The sequence below is a fragment of the Pristiophorus japonicus genome, chromosome 6 (genome assembly GCF_044704955.1).
Source record: "Pristiophorus japonicus isolate sPriJap1 chromosome 6, sPriJap1.hap1, whole genome shotgun sequence".
Classification (NCBI taxonomy): domain Eukaryota; kingdom Metazoa; phylum Chordata; class Chondrichthyes; family Pristiophoridae; genus Pristiophorus; species Pristiophorus japonicus.
The window spans coordinates 26,293,050-26,316,271 of NC_091982.1; the positions used below are offsets into that span (position 1 = coordinate 26,293,050).

The 23,222-nt window shown below is 44.1% G+C and overlaps 1 protein-coding gene across 3 annotated transcripts in view; it reads left to right on the top strand.

Annotated features, from left to right (window-relative positions):
- The window catches only part of tenm1 (teneurin transmembrane protein 1), a 1,011,052-nt gene that overhangs the window by 977,843 nt on the left and 9,987 nt on the right, over positions 1-23,222 (top strand). For all 3 annotated transcript variants that reach the window (XM_070882702.1, XM_070882701.1, XM_070882703.1), the window contains one exon: positions 896-2,504. In XM_070882702.1, coding sequence (XP_070738803.1) covers positions 896-2,504 — 1,609 coding nt within the window. The remainder of the gene's footprint in view (positions 1-895; positions 2,505-23,222) is intronic.

Here is a 23,222-nt window from a genome sequence, read left to right on the forward strand (position 1 = left end):
GACGGCCTTACCGCCCACTGCCGCCGACATTCCTCTGGTCGAACTGCCCAGTGCCACGTTCGTCGTTGCCTGGAGCCGCCGGGAAGCGCCCGCCGACGTCAACGGACAGCCGATGCGTGTAAGTGGACTCCCTCCCGTCGAGATGCCATATTCACGCGGGCGGGAGTTGGCTGGAGTCGGTGGCAGGACGGCGGTAGACCGTTGAGTGCAGGCAGCTCTGTCCTCAACGGTAAGTGCGAAGATGCTGTAAAAAAGGTTAGTGACATTTATTTAAATTATTTCTTTACCTGGATGGGGGTCCCCTGAAGGTCGTCAAATTTTTTTTTTTTGTTTGTTTTTGATGCTTTTTATTTTTAGTTCTTCAAACCTCCGTGGGCCCGACTCCCTCCTCGGCGGCACTTGGGCAGCCAGCGCCTTTGCCGCCGAGAATGAAATCTCCCACCGGCTGCCGCCAGGTTGACGGCATCCATCGCAGATTTGCCGCCTGCCGACCTTCGAGGGACCTGGGTGATGAAAACCCCGCCCAAAGAACCGTCAGGGACCTCCTTGGCCATCGGTGGTCCTTTGGGCGGCACTTGGGCGGGTGGAGGCTTTCATCAAATTCAGGCCCATTGCAAGTAGGCGTAAAATATGTTCAGGAAGTCCAAGGAACCCACTGAGTACTTTTTGCACCTGATTTACACTGAATTTACAATCCATGCGGTGTCAAGGCCATATGGTGTGAGACCACACTCTCCAGGGAGTCTCACATTGCCTCTTTCCGCTTCACACCAGTACTAAAATTGTAGTGCAAATGTACCTTAACTCTGTTTTATTTCTTTAAAATTGTTTTGAGATGTTTTGTGTGGGTTTCTCAAATTGTCATTAACTAACTTTTAGTTTTATTTTTCAACAGTCTGTGACACTTCTTTTGCACAGCCAACGAAGGTACATTTTTGACTACGATCAGACCGATCGACTTTACTCAGTCACCATGCCCAGTATGGTTCGACATACCATGCAGACCATTTGCTCTATAGGATATTATAGGAACATCTACACTCCACCTGACAGTAGTGCCTCCATCATACAGGATTACACTGAGGATGGACGCTTGCTTCAAACCTTGTGCCTGGGGACTGGGCGAATGGTGGTCTACAAATATACAAAACTGTCCAAGTTTTCTGAGATTCTTTATGATACCACTCAGGTCAACTTCACTTATGATGAAGCAGCCGGTGTGATTAAAACCATCCAGCTGATACATGAAGGATTCACCTGCACAGTCCGATTTAGACAAACAGGCCCTCTTGTTGCTCGACAGATCTTCAGGTTCAGCAGTGAAGACCTTGTTAATGCTCGCTTTGACTACAGTTATAATAACCTCCGAATCACTAGCATGCAGGCAATGATCAATGAAACTCCGCTGCCTATTGACCTTTATCGTCACGATGATGTCTCAGGGCGGGCAGAGCAATTTGGAAAGTTCAGTGTGATCTATTATGATCTAAACCAGATTATAACCACCACTGTTATGACACACACCAAGAGATTTAATGCCAATGGCCAAGTGATAGAGGTCCAGTTTGAGATTCTGAGATCCATCACGTATTGGATGACCGTTCAGTACGACAACATGGGACGTATGATAGTGTGTGAGGTAAGAGTGGGAGCTGATACCAATCTTACTAAGCATTCCTACGAATATGATGCTGACGGGCAGCTCCAAACTGTTTCAATCAACAACAAACCCCAATGGCGCTACAGTTATGACTTAAATGGAAATATTAACTTGATGAGCTATGAGAATAGTGCTCATCTAACTCCACTGAGATATGACCTGCGAGATAGGATTACCAGATTCGGAGAAGTGCAGTACAAAATGGACGAGGATGGCTTCCTCCAGCAAAGGGGTGATACCGTATTTGACTACAACTCCAATGGCCTGCTCAACAGAGCATACAGTAATATTGCAGGTTGGAATCTGCTGTACCGCTATGATGGATTAGGAAGGCGTGTAGCCAGTAAAACAAACATTGGACAACACCTGCAGTTTTTTTATGCAGATCTCATTCACCCAACCAGAGTCACCCATATGTATAACCATACAAACTCTGAAATCACGTCACTCTACTATGATCTTCAGGGTCATCTTATAGCTATGGAGATCAGCAACGGTGAAGAGTTTTACATAACCTGTGATAATACAGGGACTCCCTTAGCTGTGTTCAGTAATTCTGGACAATTAATTAAACATATACAATACACACCCTATGGAGATATTTACCAAGACTCCAACTCGGATTTTCAAGTTATCATTGGTTTCCATGGAGGGCTTTATGATCCACTGACCAAGCTTTTACATTTAGGCCGCCGTGATTACGATGTTGTGTCTGGTCGATGGACAATACCAAACTATAATCTCTGGAAAGACTTAAACAACAATCTGTTTCCATTTAATCTTTACTCATTTAAAAATAACAACCCAGTCAGCACTGTTCAGGACATCACACAGTTCACTACAGGTAAGGAATAGTGCATAACTACAAGTCTATTATCTTTCTTCAGTAAGAGTAGAAAATAACTATCATATCGTACAGGCCCGTTAAATTAATGTGTTACACAGATATAAGGATTTACAAGTCAGCTGAAGTTCAGAAGTTAGAGTATGTCAGATTTGTCATCTACATGGATTTTAGCAAGGCTTTTGACAAGGTCCCAGATGGCAGACTGTTTAGAAAAGTAAAGGCCATGGAATCCAAGAGAAAGTGGCGAGTTGGATCCAAAACTGGCTCAGTGGCAGGAAGCAAAGGGTAATGGTCAACAGGTGCTTTTGCGACTGGAAGGCTGTTCCCAGTGTAGTTTTGGAGGACTCAGTACTAGGTCCCTTGCTTTTTGTGGTCCCTCAAATCTGCCGTCATCGCTCCTCTCCTCAAAAAAACAACCTTCTACTCCTCCATCCTTGCAAACTACCGTTCCATCTCCAACCTCCCTTTCCTCTCCAAAGCCCTGAACGTGTTGCCGTCTCCCAACCCGTGCACATCTTTCCCGCAATTACGTATTTGAATCCCTTTAGTCTGGTTTCAGCGCCTGCCACAGTACTGAAATGGCTCTCAAACTCAAAAATGACATCCCTTGTGACTGTTACAAAGGAAAACTATCCCTCCTCATCCTCCTTGATTTGTCTGTAGCCTTTGACACGGTTGATTACGCTATCCTTCTCCAATGCCTCTCCACTGTCATCCAGCTGGGTGAGACTTCAATTGCCTGGTTCCATTCTTATCTATCCAATCGTAGCCAGAGAATCACCTGCAATGGCTTCTCTCCCTGCCCCTGCATCGTTACCTCTGGTGTCCCCCCAAGGATCTTTCCATGGCCCCTTGGTGACATCATCTGAAAACACAGCATCTGTTTCCGCATGTATGCTGATGACACCCAGCTCCACCTCACTACCACTTCCTTCGACCCCTTCACAGTTCTAAATTGTCAGACTGCTTGTCCGACATCCAGTTCTAGATGAGCAGATATTTTCTCCAATTGAATATTGGGAAGACCGAAGCCATTGTTTTCGGTCCCTGCCACAAACTCCGTTCCCTAGCCATTGACTCCATCCCTCTCCCCAACTCCTGTCTGAGGCTGAACCAGACTGTTCACAACCTTGATGTCATATTTGATCCTGAAATGAGCTTTCAACCACATATCCGCAGCATAACTAACAACACCTATTTTCACCTCTGTAACATTGCCCATCTCTGTCCTTGCCTCAGCTCATCCGCTGCTGAAGCCCTCATCCATGCCTTTATTACCTCTAGACTTGACTATTCCAACACGCTCCTGGCTGGCCTCCCACATTCTACCCTACGTAAACTAGAGGTAATCCAAAACTTGGCTGCCCATGTTCTAACGCACCAAGTCCACTCACCGATCACCCCTGAGCTCGCTGACCTACATTGGCTTCTGGTTAAGCAACGCCTCAATTTCAAAATTCTCATCCTTATTTTCAAATCCCTCATGGCCTCACCCCTCCCTATCTCTATAATCTCCTCCAACCCCACAACCCCCAAAATGTCTGTGCTCCTGCCTCTATCTCTATCTTTATCTCTACCTTTCTTTCCTCCTTCAAGACGCTCCTTAAAACATACCTCTTTGACCAAGCTTTTGGTCACCTGTGCTAAATTCTACTTATGCGACTTGGTGTCAAATTTTTATCTCATAAATTTTATCTTGTGAAGCACCTTGGGATATTTCACAACTTTAAAGATGCTATATAAATACAAGTTGTTGCTGTTCTTCAGTGTAGGGGGCATGATTAAGAAGTTTGCAGATGATACAAAAATTGGCCATGTGGTTGATAGTGAGGAAGAAAGCTGTAGACTGCAGGAAGATATCAATGTAATGGTCAAGTGAGCAGAAAAGTGGTAAAGGAATTCAATCCGGAGAAGTGTGAGGTAATGCATTTGGGGGGAGGGGTTAACAAGGCAAGGAATACACTATAAATGTAAACTATAAATTGAGAAGTGTAGAGGAACAGAGGGTCTTTGGAGTGCATGTTCATCGATCCCTGAAGGACACATAGATAAGGTGGTTAAGAAGACATACGGAATGCTTGCCTTTATTAGCCAAGGCATAGAATATAAGAGCAGGGAGGTTATGCTTGAACCATACAAAACTCTAGTTAGGACACAGCTAGAGTACTGAATACAGTTTATGGAAAGATTTAATGAAATATTGGATGCTGAGTTGATGAGTATCTTCAGGACTGAGATAGATAGATTTTTTGGACTCCAGGGGAATCAAGGGATATGGGGATCAGGTGGGAAAGTGGAGTTGAAATCGAAGATCAGTCATAATCTTATTGAATGATGGAGCAGGCTCGATGGGCTGCATGGCCTACTCCTACTCCTAAATCTTATGTTCTTATATTCCTATGGTCATCACATTACAGGAAAGATGTGATTGCATTGGAGAAGGTACAGAGGATGTTGTCAGAACTGGAGAATTTTAGCTATGAGGAAAGATTAGATAGGCTGGGTTGTTTTCTTTGCAACAAAGGAGGCTGAGGGGAGACTTTATTGAGGTGTATAAAATTATGAAGAGCCTAGATAGAGTGCAGAGGAAGGACCTATTTCCCTTAGCAGCAAGGTCAATAACCAGGAGGCATAGATTTAAAGTAATTGGAGAAGAATTAGCGGGGAGTTGAGAAGAACTTTTTGCACCCAGAAGGTGGTGAGGGTCTGGAACGCATTGTGTGAAAGGGTGGTAGAGGCAGAAACACTCAACGCATTTAAAAAGTACTTGGATATGCACTTGAAGTGGCATAACCAACAAGACAATGGACTAAGATCTGGAAAGTGGAATTAGGCTGGATAGCTCTTTTTTGATAAACCAAGACACGATTGGCTGAATGGCCTCCTTCTGCGCCTTAAATTGCTATGATCCCAACTCTTTACGCTGGCTTTCCAAAATGTTTGGAGTAAGAAACTTCAGCCTTCAAAATAGTCATTCAATATTAAATGCAGTCTTCAAACAGCACATCAAAAAGGATTAGTTGCCTCTGTATGGATTTATTTTTCACATTCATAAAATAGGTTTGGATGAAAAAGCCATGCCGAATCTTGGCGAGTAGAAGTTCTAAAAGGAAATGAAAAGTGGCTAGCAAAGGAAATAGTGAGGAGTTTTCATAAGCATATAAAAATAAAAGAATAAGTTTGAGAGAGTAGGGTGAAAGGGGACAATCTAATTGTGGAGGAAGAAGGTATGCTACTAGTATTAAATAAATATTTTTTAATCATTTTTTATTAAAATGATGATGGAAGTGAGCATATGATTGTACTAGAGGAGGATATTTGATAAGAAATTGGTTCTGAAAAACTTTGATCGTATATTTCAGGAGGAAAAATAAGGAATGCACTTACTGGAAACAGACTGAAAGGTGTGGACCAACAGAGAGACCTAGGAGTTCAAATACATAATTCCTTAAAAATGAGAGTGCAGGCAGATAAAGACATTTTTTTTTAAAAGGCATCGGCATTTTGAGTTTTATGAATGGGGCACAAAGTACAAGAGTAAAGAAGCAGTGGTAAATTTGAACTAAACGTTGATTAGGCCACACTTAGGGCCCAAGTTTCCACATGATTCGCGCCTGATTTTTAGGAGCAACTGGTGGAGAACGGACTATTTTAGAAATCGCAATTCTCCACACTTTTTTTTTCTGCAGTTCTAGTCAGGTAGAACAGTTCTAGTTTAGAACAGAATTTTTTCTTCAAAAGGGGGCGTGTCCGGCCACTGACGCCTGATTTCAAAGTTTCCACAGTGAAAATGTACTCCAAACTAAAGTAGAATGGAGCCAGTGAAGATTTTTGTAGAACTGAAAAAACCTGTTCTACACATTAAAAAATCAGGCGCAGGTTACAAATTAGGCGTCCAGAACGAGGTGGGGGGGGAAGGGAACTCATTAAGTTCGACAATAAATCCTTATTTATACTTCTACAAATATTATACAAATAAATCCAACCTGAATAAACATTTATAAGCCAAGAAAAGATTAAATAAACCATCTTCCTACCCGTGTGAAAGTGCTTCAGCCAGGGAGAATTCTGCAGCCGTTCGTGCCGCTGAGCGGGAGAGAGAGAGAGAGGGGAGGGAGGGAGGGAGAGAGAGAGGGAGGGAGAGAGAGAGAGGGGAGGGAGGGAGAGAGAGGGGGGGCAGGGAGGGAGAGAGAGGGGGGGAGGGAGGGAGAGAGAGAGAGAGAGCGAGGGGGAGGGGGAGAGAGAGAGAGGGAGGGGAGAGAGAGAGAGGGAGGGAGGGGGAGAGAGAGAGAGGGAGGGAGGGGGAGAGAGAGAGAGGGAGGGAGGGGGAGAGAGAGAGAGGGAGGGAGGGGGAGAGAGAGAGAGAGGGAGGGAGGGGGAGAGAGAGAGAGGGAGGGAGGGGGAGAGAGAGAGAGGGAGGGAGGGGGAGAGAGAGAGAGGGAGGGAGGGGGAGAGAGAGAGAGGGAGGGAGGGGGAGAGAGAGAGAGGGAGGGAGGGGGAGAGAGGGAGGGAGGGAGGGAGGGGGAGAGAGAGAGAGGGAGGGAGGGGGAGAGAGAGAGAGAGAGAGGGAGGGGGAGAGAGAGAGAGAGAGAGAGGGAGGGGGAGAGAGAGAGAGAGAGAGAGAGGGAGGGAGGGGGAGAGAGAGAGAGGGAGGGAGGGGGAGAGAGAGAGAGGGAGGGAGGGGGAGAGAGAGAGAGGGAGGGAGGGGAGAGAGAGAGAGAGAGGGAGGGAGGGGGAGAGAGAGAGGGAGGGGGAGGGAGGGAGAGAGAGAGAGGGGAGGGAGAGAGAGAGAGAGAGCGGGGGGGCGGGGGGGAGAGAGAGGGGTGGGGAAGGGAGAGGTCAGGTCGGATCGGATCCAGTCCAGGAGTCGCGAGTCGGGTCCAGTAGGGGGGGGGGGAGCGGGTCGGGTTGGGGAACAGGAGCGCGGGTTGGGTCGGGTCAGTCGGGTGGGGGGGGGAGCGGGTGTCGGGTCTCGGTTCGGGGCGGGGGGGGGAGCGGGTGTCGGGTCTGGTCGGCGGGGGGGGAGCGGGTGTCAGGTCGGCGGGGGTGGGGGGAGCGGGTGTCTGGTCGGCGGCGGGGGGGGGAGCGGGTGTCGGGTCGGCGGCGGGGGGGGAAGCGGGTGTCGGGTCTTGTCGGGGGCGGGGAGCAGGAGCTGGCCGTGGGAGGAGCCTTATCCACGCAGCCCCAGTGAGGCCATTCAGCCAGGGCTAGGGGCTGCGTGCTTCGGGCCCCTCCCACACAGTTCAGCGCCTGGAGCTACTGCACTTGCGTGCCGACTGTAGCGCGCATGTGCAGAGGTCCCGGCACTGTTTTCAGCGCCGGGACCTGGCTCCGCCCCCCCCCCCCCCCCCCCTACAGCTCGTGCTGGCTGCGCCGAGGGCCAGAGGACCTGTAAGTAGGTGGAGAATACCGAGGATTTTTTTAGGCGCCGTTTTTTTAGGCCAGCTCGGAGGGGCGCCCGTTTTTTTTCTTGTGGAAACTTGGGCCCTTAGTTTTGGGCACAACATTAATTGCATTAAAGCCACAGAGTGTAATGTGTACAGTGTAGATTCACCTGAAAGATGGCAGAGATAGGAAACTCCAACTTGAACTTGGGATTGGAATCGGGCAGGTGGGAGCTGTGATGGGCAGCAAACAATCCAGACCTCGGCAGCATGAGGCCTGGACGCTTTTAACTCCCAGGCCTTATCTGCACGCCCCAGTCAGTTTCACGCCCATTCCAGCAGGAAGGGGCAGCTGGCCAATGGGTGGGAGCGTGATGTCGTGTCGCAAGAAGCCATCGCTGCGGACTGAAGAAACGGTCCCCGGCTCTCCGGCAAGACATGTGATGGGAATTTTGGGAGGGTCTTGCAATCAGGAAGGAAGGGAGCCGTGGGACTTCCCTTGTGGGGCCGAAGGAGCGCTCCTGCTCCTCCTGACCATGCAAGCAAAGTATAAAAAATAAGTCTGTTTGGGTCACTTCTGGTGCCGATTTTTGTTCTGGCTATAAAATCATTCAAATGAAGCCCGATGCCAAGTTTGGCTCAGGCCTGAAGCTGGCATGGGCCAGTGCACAGAGCAACCATCCCATCGACCTGCTGCCCATTTTTGGCACAAGAGTTTCTGCCCCTGGGTGTTTATGCTAGCTTTATATATTTTTTTTTTGAAAGCATTTTTGTTTGTTTATTGATAGCCAAGGTATGACATTTTGTGATCATTTATGTATTAGCAAAAGGGGGTCTTCGTTACCTGCATCCCACGTGTGGTTCAAACAAATGCATTAATTATTTTTAAAAAGTCAAGCTTTCAGTCCAGCAAGAGCTCTAGCTTATTGAATTAAATATACTTTTATATGTAACTCTTTCCTGTTTAAATGCCTGTTACACAGATAAAGATGCTTTGTCTGTAAATTTAATTGACGTCTTCTGAGGAATATTCAAATCAAAAGCTTTGATACACAGCCTTCAAGAAAAGGAACTATTTATTTTTTCGTATTGTACACACCACATTGAATGGATTTATAAAAACATACCTTGTTTATGAATATCAAAATTTCTTCATAGTTAAAAAACATAAACCTTCTGGGAAGCTTTGACTGAGGTAGTTCGAGGAACTAGGAAAGAAATTCCAGTACCTGAAGCGGCATGAATTATGCAAACAAGATCTAATTGAATAAAATAAATATATTCATGTGAGCATATTTGATTATAACTTCCATAAAGACGGAATGGGTAGTGCTACCAGCAAACCTATACGGAAGTCCAAGAGTTTTCATTTGTCTTGTCACAACCAACCCTCCTCGAGATGATTGAATGTCCTATTCCACTTTGTCCTCGCTTCCCTTGGTGATTGAGATCTGATCCTGTAGCTCTTTAAATGTGAAAGCACTGTCAATCAAATGTGAGTTTGTATTGTTCTATCATCCTCTGTGCTAGCTTTATATATTTTTTTTTTGAAAGCATTTTTGTTTGTTTATTGATAGCCAAGGTATGACATTTTGTGATCATTTATGTATTAGCAAAAGGGGGTCTTCGTTACCTGCATCCCACGTGTGGTTCAAACAAATGCATTAATTATTTTTAAAAGTCAAGCTTTCAGTCCAGCAAGAGCTCTAGCTTATTGAATTAAATATACTTTTATATGTAACTCTTTCCTGTTTAAATGCCTGTTACACAGATAAAGATGCTTTGTCTGTAAATTTAATTGACGTCTTCTGAGGAATATTCAAATCAAAAGCTTTGATACACAGCCTTCAAGAAAAGGAACTATTTATTTTTTCGTATTGTACACACCACGTTGAATGGATTTATAAAAACATACCTTGTTTATGAATAAGGTAACATCAAAACATTTCTTTAAAAAAAATGCTTTAAACAGATATTACTCACAATTCTCAGACTGATTCTAATAGGATCAAAATAAATTTAACTAGTGCTTGAAGCGGGCACTATTCATAATTTATGATACTCTCAAGAATACTAAGATATCACTTCAGTCAAACATCCCCAAAGACACATGTACATAGTTCCTCATATAATCCTGCAGAGAACAGCAATTCTTGGGAAAAGAGCAAAAAATTTAACAGAAATTCACAACCTTAATCAACACCTTCTAGGTAAACTGGGTGAGGCAGTGCGTCTGACACTGGGCTTCCACCTGAAAGATCTGGGTTCAAATCCAGCCCACAATGAAAGTCACTCCAGTTTTCTAGTTGTAAGGATTGCAGGTGAAATAAGTTTGAGTGGAACCATTCTAGTTCCTGTGGGCGTAGGCTCATAGAACTAATCTGCTCCATTTGGCACACTAATTGGCAAGCTCACTCAATGTCTCATGGGTTGACTTGTATAGGAAATGGAAAAATGTCACATGTGTCTTTGGGGATGTTTGAATTGTATTCTCGAGAGTATCATAAATTATGAATAAAGCCCACTTCATGCACTGGTTAAATTAATTTTGATCCTATCAGTCGTAGTAGGTGCTTTTCTAAAGTTACTGCTGAAGCCTCTTTCTTGGGCTGAGTAGTGAAAGCATTATTCTATATCTCCTCAAAGTCCCAACTATCATTTTACACCAACATGTGCATCTCTTGTAAATGAAAGGATGCATGATTCATTTCATTAAGTCAGCATAATCTTTGTCTATGAACTTTGAAGGAAACAATTGACATTAAGTATATTTATTTCAAAATTATTTTTTTGTTAGAAAGATGAAAGAACCTGCATTTATATAGTGCCTTTTACGTCCTCCAGATGTTCAAGGCGCTTTACAACCAGTGAATTACTTTTGAAGTTTAATCACTGTTTTGTAAGCAAGCTCAAACATCAATTTGCAAACAGCAAGGCCCCACTTTGCATTCTTGGACAGATTTGTGTGCACCTTTGGAAGTGCTGTAAATGCTGACAAGCAATAAGATGAATGACCTGTTTGTTTTGTTTGATGGATAAATGTCGACTAGAACACAGAGGGAGCTCACTTTCTTCTTTGAAAAAGCGCTGTAGGATCCTTTACATCTAACTGAACAGAGAGGCAAGCCCCAGTTTAAGATCACATATGAAAGACAACTCATCCAACATTGCAGCACTGAAGTGACAGAACGCAGCATGGATTCATGAAGAGGAAATCATGTTTAACTAATTTACTGGAATTCTTTGAGGATATAATGAGCATGGTGGATAGAGGTGTACCGATGAATGTGGTGTATTTAGATTTCCAAAAGGCATTCGATAAGGTGCCACACAAAAGGTTACTGCAGAAGATAGAGGTACGCGGAGTCAGAGGAAATGTATTAGCATGGATAGAGAATTGGCTGGCGACCAGAAAGCAGAGAGTCGGGATAAATGGGTCCTTTTTGGGTTGGAAATCGGTGGTTAGTGGTGTGCCACAGGGATCGGTGCTGGGACCACAACTGTTTACAATATACATAGATGACCTGGAAGAGGGGACAGAGTGTAGTGTAACAAAATTTGCAGATGACACAAAGATTAGTGGGAAAGTGGGTTGTGTAGAGGACACAGAGAGGCTGCAAAGAGATTTAGATAGGTTAAGCGAATGGGCTAAGGTTTGGCAGATGGAATACAATGTCGGAAAATGTGAGGTCATCCAACTTGGGGGAAAAAACAGTAAAAGGGAATATTATTTGAATGGGGAGAAATTACAACATGCTGCAGTGCAGAGGGACCTGGGGGTCCTTGTGCATGAATCCCAAAAAGTTAGTTTGCAGGTGCAGCAGGTAATCAGGAAGGCGAATGGAATGTTGGCCTTCATTGCGAGAGGGATGGAGTACAAAAGCAAGGAGGTCCTGCTGCAACTGTATAGGGTATTGGTGAGGCCGTACCTGGAGTACTGCGTGCAGTTTTGGTCACCTTACTTAAGGAAGGATATACTGACTTTGGAGGGGTTGCAGAGACGATTCACTAGGCTGATTCCGGAGATGAGGGGGTTACCTTATGATGATAGATTGAGTAGACTGGGTCTTTACTCGTTGGAGTTCAGAAGGATGAGGGTGATCTTATAGAAACATTTAAAATAATGAAGGGGATAGACAAGATAGAGGCAGAGAGGTTGTTTCCACTGGTCGGGGAGACTAGAACTTAGGGGGCACAGCCTCCAAATACGGGGGAACCAATTTAAAACCGAGTTGAGAAGGAATTTCTTCTCCCAGAGGGTTGTGAATCTGTGGAATTCTCTGCCCAAGGAAGCAGTTGAGGCTAGCTCATTGAATGTATTCAAGTCACAGATAGATAGATTTTTAACCAATAAGGCAATTAAGGGTTACGGGGAGAGGGCGGGTAAGTGAAGTTGAGTCCACGACCAGATCAGCCATGATCTTATTGAATGGCGGAGCAGGCTCGAGGGGCTAGATGGCCTACTCCTGTTCCTAATTCTTATGTTCTTATGTTCACATCCTTCAGGTTAAAGAAGAGTGCTACCACGGAGTCAAGTATTTATTCTAATATATGCCCTATTAATCATAGAATTAGATAGAATTGCACAGAATATACATCACAGAAACAGGCCATTCAGCCCAACCAGTCCATGCCGCATTTATGCTTCACTCGAGCCTCATTTCATCCTTACTCATCGAACTCTATCAACCTAACCCTCTATTCCATTCTCCCTCATATACTTGTCTAGCCTCCCCTTAAATGCATCGATACTATTCACTTCAACCACTCCCTGTGGCAGCAAGTTCCACATTCTTTGGGTAAAGAAGATTCTTCTGAACTCTCTGTTTGATTATTTGGTGACCATCTTATATTGATGGCCTCTAGTTTTGCTCTTCCCCACGTGGAAACATTCTGTGTCTACTCTATGAAAGCCTTGCAGAATTTAAAAAACCTTTTATTAGTTCACCCCTCAGCCTTCTCTTTTCAGGAAGAGAGATAGTCTGATCATTCTTTCCTGATGGGTATAACCTCGCATTTCTGGTATCATCCTTGTAAATAATTTCTTGCATCCTCTCCAGTGCCACTATATCCCTTTTATAATATGGTGATGAGAATTATATACAGAGCTCCAAGTGTGGTCTAACCCAGGTTCCATACAAGTTTAGCATAACTTCCCTACTTTACAATTCTATCTCTCTAGAAGTAAGCCCTAGTGCTTGGTTTGTCTTTTTTATGGCCTTATTAACCTGCATACCTACTTTTAGCAATTTGTTTATTTGTACTCCCAGACCACTTTGCTCCTCTACCCCATTTAAATTCTCATTTTCCAAGTAATATGTGACCTCCTATTTGTCTAAACCAAAATGTAATACCTCACACTTATCTGTGTTGAAATTAATTTTCCATTCTGCAAGTTTATTAATGTCTTCTTGTAATTTGTCGCAGTCCTTCTCAATATTGACTAACACCGCACCACCCCCCCCCCTCCAATTTTGAGTCACCAACAAATTTGGAATTGTGTTTTTGATTTCAAAATCTAAGGCCGCGATTTTACGAACCTCAGCAGGTCCATGGCCCGCCCATTGCGTTTGCCGGCCAATTGGAGGAAGCAGGTTTGATGACGTCATTTGATGACATGTCATCAGCCGGTTTCCTTAAAGGGACCATGTTCAAATTTAGTTCAACAGTTGTGTTGTCAGTGTTCTACAGCACTGAAGTGCTGTAAATGCTGATGAGCACTGTGCAGGGCTGCACCCATGACTCCCTTCGTATGCAGTTTAGAGAAACTAGTGGTTAAGGGAACATGTCTCAATCAGCTGGGAACTTTGACTTGACACTTGAAGTTGTCCACTCATCAGCTGATTCAATGGCCTTTGATTTCCCGCCTCAGCTTCACAAACGAGGTCTAGGCACAGCGGGAAACTGGTGGGCGAGCTGTCAAATCCAAAGAGCTGGGAAAAAAACATTGATGGAGGGAGTCACAGCACACAGGGGGGTCCTCTTCCCTTCCCATGGATGGAAGAGACCTCCCTGGTTGTACATTGCAGACGAGGGCACAAGCAGGGATGTGGTCAGGAGGACCTGGGTGTAGTGCCACAAACATTTCAATGATCTCATTCGATCACGAAAAGTTAGTACAAAGCCACACTCAACCTCATCCTGCTGTGCCCCTCATCACATCCCCATCAATCTGCCTTCCCTATCCTACTCCTGTATATCCTTACTCACACTAACTTACCTTGCACCGCCACCCATCCTTCTCTGATATTATCACATGCCCATCTCACAAGCCACCCCTCACACTCACCCTAATGCAATCATACCAACTAACAACACACAAGGGTAGCACTTGGGTGTTTTATCCAATGGTCATGTAAAGTTTCTGTTAATGTGCTGTCATTTATTTTCAACACTTTGCATTCTTGGACAGATTTGTGTGCATCTTTGGAAGTGGCTTAGTGAGTTGTAGTGAATGGTGAGTCAAAATGGTAACCCCCCCCCCGCAATGGCAGTGAGTGTGAAAGGAATGGATTGGGCATTGTAGGGATGCTTTATGGTGTTGGCGTGGGTTGGTGCCAACCTGGCACATCATGTGGCAGCCAGGGTGTACAGCACCAACTGAAGTAAAACTGGCTATGATGAGGTCATCCCTGGCCTTCCAGGCAAGAATGTGGTTGGGTACTGATGCCCTGTATCCTATGCAGCATCAGTTGATTTCAGAGAAGGTTGGTGTTGTTGTTTGTGCTGCTGGTGTGCCTGGAGCTGCTCATGTTGTGGCTGATCGTGGTGGGATTCTGAGGACCAAGGTGAGAGAGTTTCAAGTGCACCCATGCTGATGGAATAGATGGCAGGTGAAGTAGAGATGGCAGAAAGCGATCTGTCAATGGTGGGAGAGGTAATGAAGTGAGACTGAATGGAGACTTGTGTAATCACTTGCAGCATCCTGAATCTGCAGTGGAACTGCAGTTTAGAGAAACTGGTACTTAAGGGAACATGTCTCAATCAGCTGGGAGCTTTGACTTGATATTTGAAGCTGTCAACTCACCAGCTGATTCAGTGGCCTCTGACTTCCTGCCACAGCTTCACAAACGAGGTCACGGCACAGCGGGAAACTGGTGGGTAAGTTGTCAAATCCAAAGAGCTTGGAAAATAAAACATTGATAAGTGGCTGTAAATAAGCAACTAATGATTTTAATTACCTCCCCTGCCACTGCGTGTCAGGTCTACTCAGCGCTGACAGACCCGTCATTTGGTAAAGGCTCGTGGCGGGGGGTTCACAGCGAGGTCCTGACCCACTGGGGAAAAGACCACTTTTCCATCTGACCCACCACCGATCGCACCCACTGACCGCCCCGCAAAATCCAATCCTTAATCATTAATATAAATTGTGAACAATAGTGGACCCCTCACCAATCCTTGTGGGATCCTATTTTCCATCTTCTGCCACACTGAATAGCTACCCTTTACCCCTACTCTCTGCTTTCTGTCTTGCAGCCAGCTAACTATCCATTCTGCTACTTGTCCCCTGACTCCGCATATTCTGACATTATTCATTAGCCTATTATGTGGTACCTTATTGAAGGCCTTTTGGAAGTCTGCATACATCTACTACATTACCCATTTCTACTCACTCTGTCACCTCTTCAAAGAATTCATTTCGGTTGGTCAAGCAAGCCTTTCCCTTTTGAAATCCACATTGACTATTCATGGAATATAATTTCTAAATTTGCAAATTACACCAAATTGGAAGAGGTAGTCAACACTGAGGAGGACTGAAAAATTACAAGTTTGGTTCAGCCTCAGACAGTGGCCACAGAGAGGTGGCTAGGGAATGGAGTTGGTGGCAAAGGTCCTAATGCCCGTTTCTGGCTTGGTCAGTGCACTTTGATTTTTTGACTTTTAGCAATATGGCAGGTGGCACACTTTCCAGCTCACAATGAGTATGCTCTTCCTATCCGCCCTAGTTGGTGGCTTAGGAGGCCATTTAATATGGCCAAATGTTTAGGTCATTGAGTCCATCTAGTAAGTGTGGTGCTTTACAGTTTGTGTGCTTTTTCCTTAACTGTTAATGTAGACAGAAAGTTAAATATGTTACTGATAGTCGCAAGTTGCAGTTTTTTTCAACTTTCCAACAAATGTTCCTGGGTGACTGATAGCTTTAATGACTGAACAGCATTCTTATTTCAGATGTGTCAGATTTATGAATATTTCATTTTAAAAGCTGTTAAAGTTGTTGAAAACGACAAGGCGGACTGACAGATAATTGTACCGAGAAGGTTGTACAGACATATAATGAAGTAATTTCATTCAGTGTCATACTTTGATGCACTGAATTCAATCAGTGTGAAATTAAAAAGGAATTGACTACATTCCAGACAGTTGCAGATACCATCACTAATCTGCTTCAAAGAAAAGTGCTATTTTAACAGTAAGCTATTCATCATTCTTTTTCCTTTGCAGGGACAGTAAATGATCATTTGCTCTAAGATATACAAAGTGTAGGTAATCTCGGGAAGGTGCTTTCCAAAAATCTCCTTACGCAACATACCATTAGTATAGAATTTGGACTTTTTAGTCATGGTGCGTTTATTGCTGCCACTTCTAGTTCTGTCGTAGGTTGTTTAAATAGAAAATTCAGAAGGATAGTTGAAGATAGTATTCAGATATAAAATGTCAGCAGTGATAATGGGAGATAGGGATCTAATAGAAAAAATGCTAAGCAGCATTAATGGAATATATATTCTGTGCAAACCTGCAGAACTAGAGCTTTTTGGGAATTAGGAAAGGGGAGATGTGGCTATGTTATTTAATATAATTGGCCCAGAAATCCTGGTTTCTCCTTCCCGCGGGCGTTCGACTGGATTCTAGAAAAAAGAAGCGCACCTACCTGAACCTGCTGCGCCCATGCGAGATCCCGGTCTGGAGGCCTCACCTGACTGCGTGTCGCAGCGCGTGCATGTCGAGACGTGCGCAGGCCTGGAGCTGGAGTCATATGTCTCTGGGCAGTCAATCAGGTATAGTATATTCTCATTCATAATAATGTGAACTCCATAAGTTGGAATTCCCATTATTATGAATGAGAAAACATACACAACCAATAATAAAAGATAGGAAAAAAATGCACATATTTTTATTAATTTAAATTAAAGTATGTATTTAAAAAATATATATATTTTTCCATTTTTTTAAAGAAGTTTTTTTAATTTATTGTTTAAAATAAACTTGGCAAAGTGGAGAGAGTTTTTAACAATAACGTGTTTTTAAAATTTTATTTTACAATGTTTTTGTGTGTTTTAAAACTCTTACGCCTGTAAAAGTAGGCTATGCGCCTGCTTTTATCAGGCACAAGAGTTTTGAGGACATTTGCAAAACAGATACACCATTTTGAGTTCTGTTGAGGGGGATGACTCATCAGGGGAGGACAGCAGCAGCCAAGTTCATGGCACCGTGGCTGGCTCTGTTGCAAAGGAGGGCAGGAAAAAGAGTGGGAGAGCGATAGTGATAGGGGATTCAATTGTGAGGGGAATAGATAGGCATTTCTGCTGCCGCAACCAAGACTCCAGGATGGTATGTTGCCTCCCTGGTGCAAGGGTCAAGGATGTCTCGGAGCGGGTGCAGGACATTCTAAAAAGGGAGGGAGAACAGCCAGTTGTCGTGGTGCTCATTGGTACCAACGACATAGGTAAAAAAAAAAGGGATGAGGTCCGACAAAACGAATTTAAGGAGCTAGGAGCTAAATTAAAAAGTAGGACCTCAAAAGTAGTAATCTCGGGATTGCTACCAGTGCCACGTGCTAGTCAGAGTAGGAATCGCAGGATAGCGCAGATGAATACGTGGCTTGAGCAGTGGTGCAGCAGGGAGGGATTCAAATTCCTGGAGCATTGGAACCGGTTCTGGGGGAGGTGGGACCAGTACAAACCGAACGGTCTGCACCTGGGCAGGACTGGAACCAATGTCCTAGGGGGAGTGTTTGCTAGTATTGTTGGGGAGGAGTTAAACTAATATGGCAGGGGGATGGGAACCAATGCAGGGAGACAGAGGGAAACAAAAATGAGGCAAAAGCAAAAGACAGAAAGGAGATGAGGAAAAGTGGAGGTCAGAGAAACCCAAGACAAAGAACAAAAAGGGCCACTGTACAGCAAAATTCTAAAAGGACGAAGGGTGTTAAAAAAACAAGCCTGAAGGCTTTGTGTCTTAATGCAAGGAGTATCCGGAATAAGGTGGATGAATTAACTGTGCAAATAGATGTTAACAAATATGATGTGATCGGGATTACGGAGACGTGGCTCCAGGATGATCAGGGCTGGGAACTCAACATCCAGGGGTATTCAACATTCAGGAAGGATAGAATAAAAGGAAAAGGAGGTGGGGTAGCATTGCTGGTTAAAGAGGAGATTAATGCAATAGTTAGGAAGGACATTAGCTTGGATGATGTGGAATCTATATGGGTAGAGCTGCAGAACACCAAAGGGCAAAAAACGTTAGTGGGAGTTGTGTACAGACCTCCAAACAGTAGTAGTGATGTGGGGAGGGCATCAAACAGGAAATTAGGGGTGCATGCAATAAAGGTGCAGCAGTTATAATGGGTGACTTTAATATGCACATAGATTGGGCTCGCCAAACTGGAAGCAATACGGTGGAGGAGGATTTCCTGGAGTGCATAAGGGATGGTTTTCTAGACCAATATGTCGAGGAACCAACTAGGGGGGAGGCCATCTTAGACTGGGTGTTGTGTAATGAGAGAGGATTAATTAGCAATCCTCTTGGAGGCCCCTTGGGGAAGAGTGACCATAATATGGTGGAATTCTGCATTAGGATGGAGAATGAAACAGTTAATTCAGAGACCATGGTCCAGAACTTAAAGAAGGGTAACTTTGAAGGTATGAGGTGTGAATTGGCTAGGATAGATTGGCGAATGATACTTAAGGGGTTGACCGTGGATGGGCAATGGCAGAATTTAGAGACCGCATGGATGAACTACAACAATTGTACATTCCTGTCTGGTGTAAAAATAAAAAAGGGAAGGTGGCTCAACCGTGGCTATCAAGGGAAATCAGGGATAGTATTAAAGCCAAGGAAGTGGCATACAAATTGGCCAGAAATAGCAGCAAACCCGGGGACTGGGAGAAATTTAGAACTCAGCAGAGGAGGACAAAGGGTTTGATTAAGGCAGGGAAAATGGAGTACGAGAAGAAGCTTGCAGGGAACATTAAGACGGATTGCAAAAGTTTCTATAGATATGTAAAGAGATAAAGGTTAGTAAAGACAAACGTAGGTCCCCTGCAGTCAGAATCAGGGGAAGTCATAATGGGGAACAAAGAAATGGCAGACCAATTGAACAAGTACTTTGGTTCGGTAGTCACTAACAACCTTCCAGATATAAAAGGGGTCAGAGGGTCTAGTAAGGAGGAGGAACTGAGGGAAATCCTTATTAGTTGGGAAATTGTGTTGGGGAAATTGATGGGATTGAAGGCCGATAAATCCCCAGGGCCTGATGGACTGCATCCCAGAGTACTTAAGGAGGTGGCCTTGGAAATAGCGGATGCATTGACAGTCATTTTCCAACATTCCATTGACTCTGGATCAGTTCCTATCGAGTGGAGGGTAGCCAATGTAACCCCACTTTTTAAAAAAGGAGGGAGAGAGAAAACAGGGAATTATAGACCGGTCAGCCTGACCTCAGTAGTGGGTAAAATGATGGAATCAATTATTAAGGATGTCATAGCAGCGCATTTGGAAAGAGGTGACATGATAGGTCCAAGTCAGCATGGATTTGTGAAAGGGAAATCATGCTTGACAAATTTTTTGAGGATGTTTCCAGTAGAGTGGACAAGGGAGAACCAATTGATGTGGTATATTTGGACTTTCAGAAGGCTTTCGACAAGGTCCCACACAAGAGATTAATGTGCAAAGTTAAAGCACATGGGATTGGGGGTAGTGTGCTGACATGGATTGAGAACTGGTTGTCAGACAGGAAGCAAAGAGTCGGAGTAAATGGGTACGTTTCAGAATGGCAGGCAGTGACTAATGGGGTAACGAAAGTTTCTGTGCTGGGGCCTCAGCTGTTTACACTGTACATTAATGATTTAGACGAGGGGATTAAATGTAGTATCTCCAAATTTGCGGATGACACTAAGTTGGGTGGCAGTGTGAGCTGCGAGGAGGATGCTATGAGGCTGCAGAGTGACTTGGATAGGTTAGGTGAGTGGGCAAATGCATGGCAGATGAAGTATAATGTGGATAAATGTGAGGTTATCCACTTTGGTGGTAAAAACAGAGAGACAGACTATTATCTGAATGGTGACAGATTAGGAAAAGGGGAGGTGCAATGAGACCTGGGTGTCATGGTACATCAGTCATTGAAGGTTGGCATGCAGGTATAGCAGGCGGTTAAGAAAGCAAATGGCATGTTGGCCTTCATAGCGAGGGGATTTGAGTACAGGGGCAGGGAGGTGTTGCTACAGTTGTACAGGGCCTTGGTGAGGCCACACCTGGAGTATTGTGTACAGTTTTGGTCTCCTAACCTGAGGAAGGACATTCTTGCTATTGAGGGAGTGCAGCGAAGGTTCACCAGACTGATTCCGGGAATGGTGGGACTGACCTATCAAGAAAGACTGGATCAACTGGGCTTGTATTCACTGGAGTTCAGAAGAATGAGAGGAGACCTCATAGAAACGTTTAAAATTCTGACGGGTTTAAACAGGTTGGATGCAGGAAGAATGTTCCCAATGTTGGGGAAGTCCAGAACCAGGGGTCACAGTCTTAGGATAAGAGGTAAGCCATTTAGGACCGAGATGAGGAGGAACTTCTTCACCCAGAGAGTGGTGAACCTGTGGAATTCTCTACCACAGAAAGTAGTTGAGGCCAATTTACTAAATATATTCAAAAGGGAGTTAGATGAAGTCCTTGCTACTAGGGGGATCAAGGGGTATGACGAGAAAGCAGGAAGGTGGTACTGAAGTTGCATGTTCAGCCATGAACTCATTGAATGGCGATGCAGGCTAGAAGGGCAGAATGGCCTACTCCTGCACCTATTTTCTATGTTTCTATGTTTCTATTTGCTGGGCAAGATATGGGTAAATATCGCAATCTTGCCCTTGCAAATGTCCTCGCCCCCGAGATGTGGAGGATCTGTCAAGCTCCAGCTTGATAGATCGGAAAAACTGGTTTTCAGTGCATGCACATTGTGCAATGAAAACTGCCTTTTCCAATGCCTTCCAGGGTCCGTAGACACTGTGTACGGACCCGGGGAGGCCAGGATTTCTGGGCCATTGTCAGCCTTGCCACAAATCATTATCGTGAGCCCAAACGCAATTAAAGACTAACAAACAGAAGAGTTGGCAATGAATGTGTTAAACAGCACAATGTAGTCTGATGACTACATAACCACAAGAGCTTTGCATCCATGATTCACAGCATAATTAAAAGATCTTGATTGTGATATTGCTTTGCATAACTAACAGATGATTTATGTTCTAAATATAGAAATAAAATGGTCCTTATATGATTTGCACGGGAAACTCTTCTTCAAGAGAAATGTTGTTCATAAAAAAATAATGGTGACGGCCAAACCTTGTTTGGGAGCTGAGAAGAGGCAGAAAAGCCATGTGTTATGTTTAGTCCAGATGACTCATTGCTGTGAATGATTTGTTATCATTGCAATCTGCTCAGAAATTAACACCGTGACTACCTCTGAGACTTTTTATGCAAAATGATGTGCAGAAAATGATGCTACAGGTGGTGAGTGTAGTAGTTTGCAGGATTTGTCACAGGATGTTGTACTGCATCAAATTATGTGTCACAGTGGCATCACAACCGGGTGATGTGAGAAGTTCTGATAAAATCTTTTCAGGAACATGTGATGGTCTTTAAAACATGGGTCCTGAAGTTATGCAGCATGAAATTCCTAGCTTCATCACTTTGGCAGAGGCATTGACCTGTTGATAAACAGGTTAATACCTCCTCTGAAATGACAGAGGGAGAGAGATTTTAGATGAATGCATCAATTATTCATGTACTAGTATCCCACAGCATAATTTTAGGCTATCATGCTTGAAAGTCAAACACAATCCACGTTATAAAAACAATAAAAGCTAGGAATACTCAGCAGGTCAGGCAACATCTGTGGTGAGAGAAACAGAGTTAACGTTTCAGGTCGATGACAAATTGTCAGAAAAGTTAACTCCGTTTCTCTCTCCACAGATGCTGCTGGAGCTGCTGAGTTTTTCCAGCATTTTCTGCTTTTATTTCTTATTTCAGCTTTGTGGCCTGCCCATCAGGCTTTGCTTGCACCATACCACACACTATAAACATCACACTTTTAAATATAATGCACAATTTCCTTTTTCCCAGAAAACTTAACACATATACCATATATTCACATCTGATGTGTGACACCCCCTATTGGAACAGAAAGAGCAAATTCATCCTAATATTGAAATATATATCTAAACCTATAATACTTATAAAAACAGTGCATCTAACGTGCATGTTCTGTTTGTTACGCTTCTCTGTCCCACTCAAATTTCTGTGTCGCACTTCAAAGAAAAGTATAAAGAAACAAAAGAAATTCTGCACGACCACAAAATACTTGAGAAGAATGTCTGCAACTTTTTCATTTGACGTTTGTATGAACCCAGAGTTTCCTTAACAACAATGAGACTTTGTAGCCTTAAAAGGACACATCTACCTTCAACTAATGTATCATGTTTTAAATGGTTTAATATTCCTGTCCTTATAAAACAGTGCATCCTCTGATTACGCAAGATTGCTAGTAATGTTCTTAAAAAAACGTTATTTATACACTTCCTGTCTATCACTCAGTAGCATTTCTAACATAGAAAAGTGTCTCAATACTTCAGATGTCACACACGATCTCATACAAATTTCTGTGTCATTCTGTGAGCACCACCGAGACAGAATCACCAATATTTGTTTCCCTGGCCAACTCTTTTTAATTTAAAAGTTTTCCTTTCATTTCTTACCCTTTTCCTTGGATGCCCGCAGTGACTGAACCTCCATCCCTTGCCACCCCTCAGAGCTAAACCCGCTTCAGGTTCTGCACATGTAGATGCTGCTGCTTTCCTCAGGCCCACTGTCAGGAAAATCCCACTAATCTCTTCAGGCCCACTGAGGGAAATCTGTTGTTGCCCACTCTCTTCACAGACTATCCTCGTGACTTTGATCATTCACTTGTCCACCTCGCCCTCAAGCCTGACTTAGCACCCCAGACCCACTTCTTCACTCTAGACCCACTCTCTCACTGCTCTATGGCTCCTGACTGCCTCTGCCAACACACTAATAGCATTGCCTCTTCACGCTGAGTTGCCAAGAGTACTCTGAAATTCAC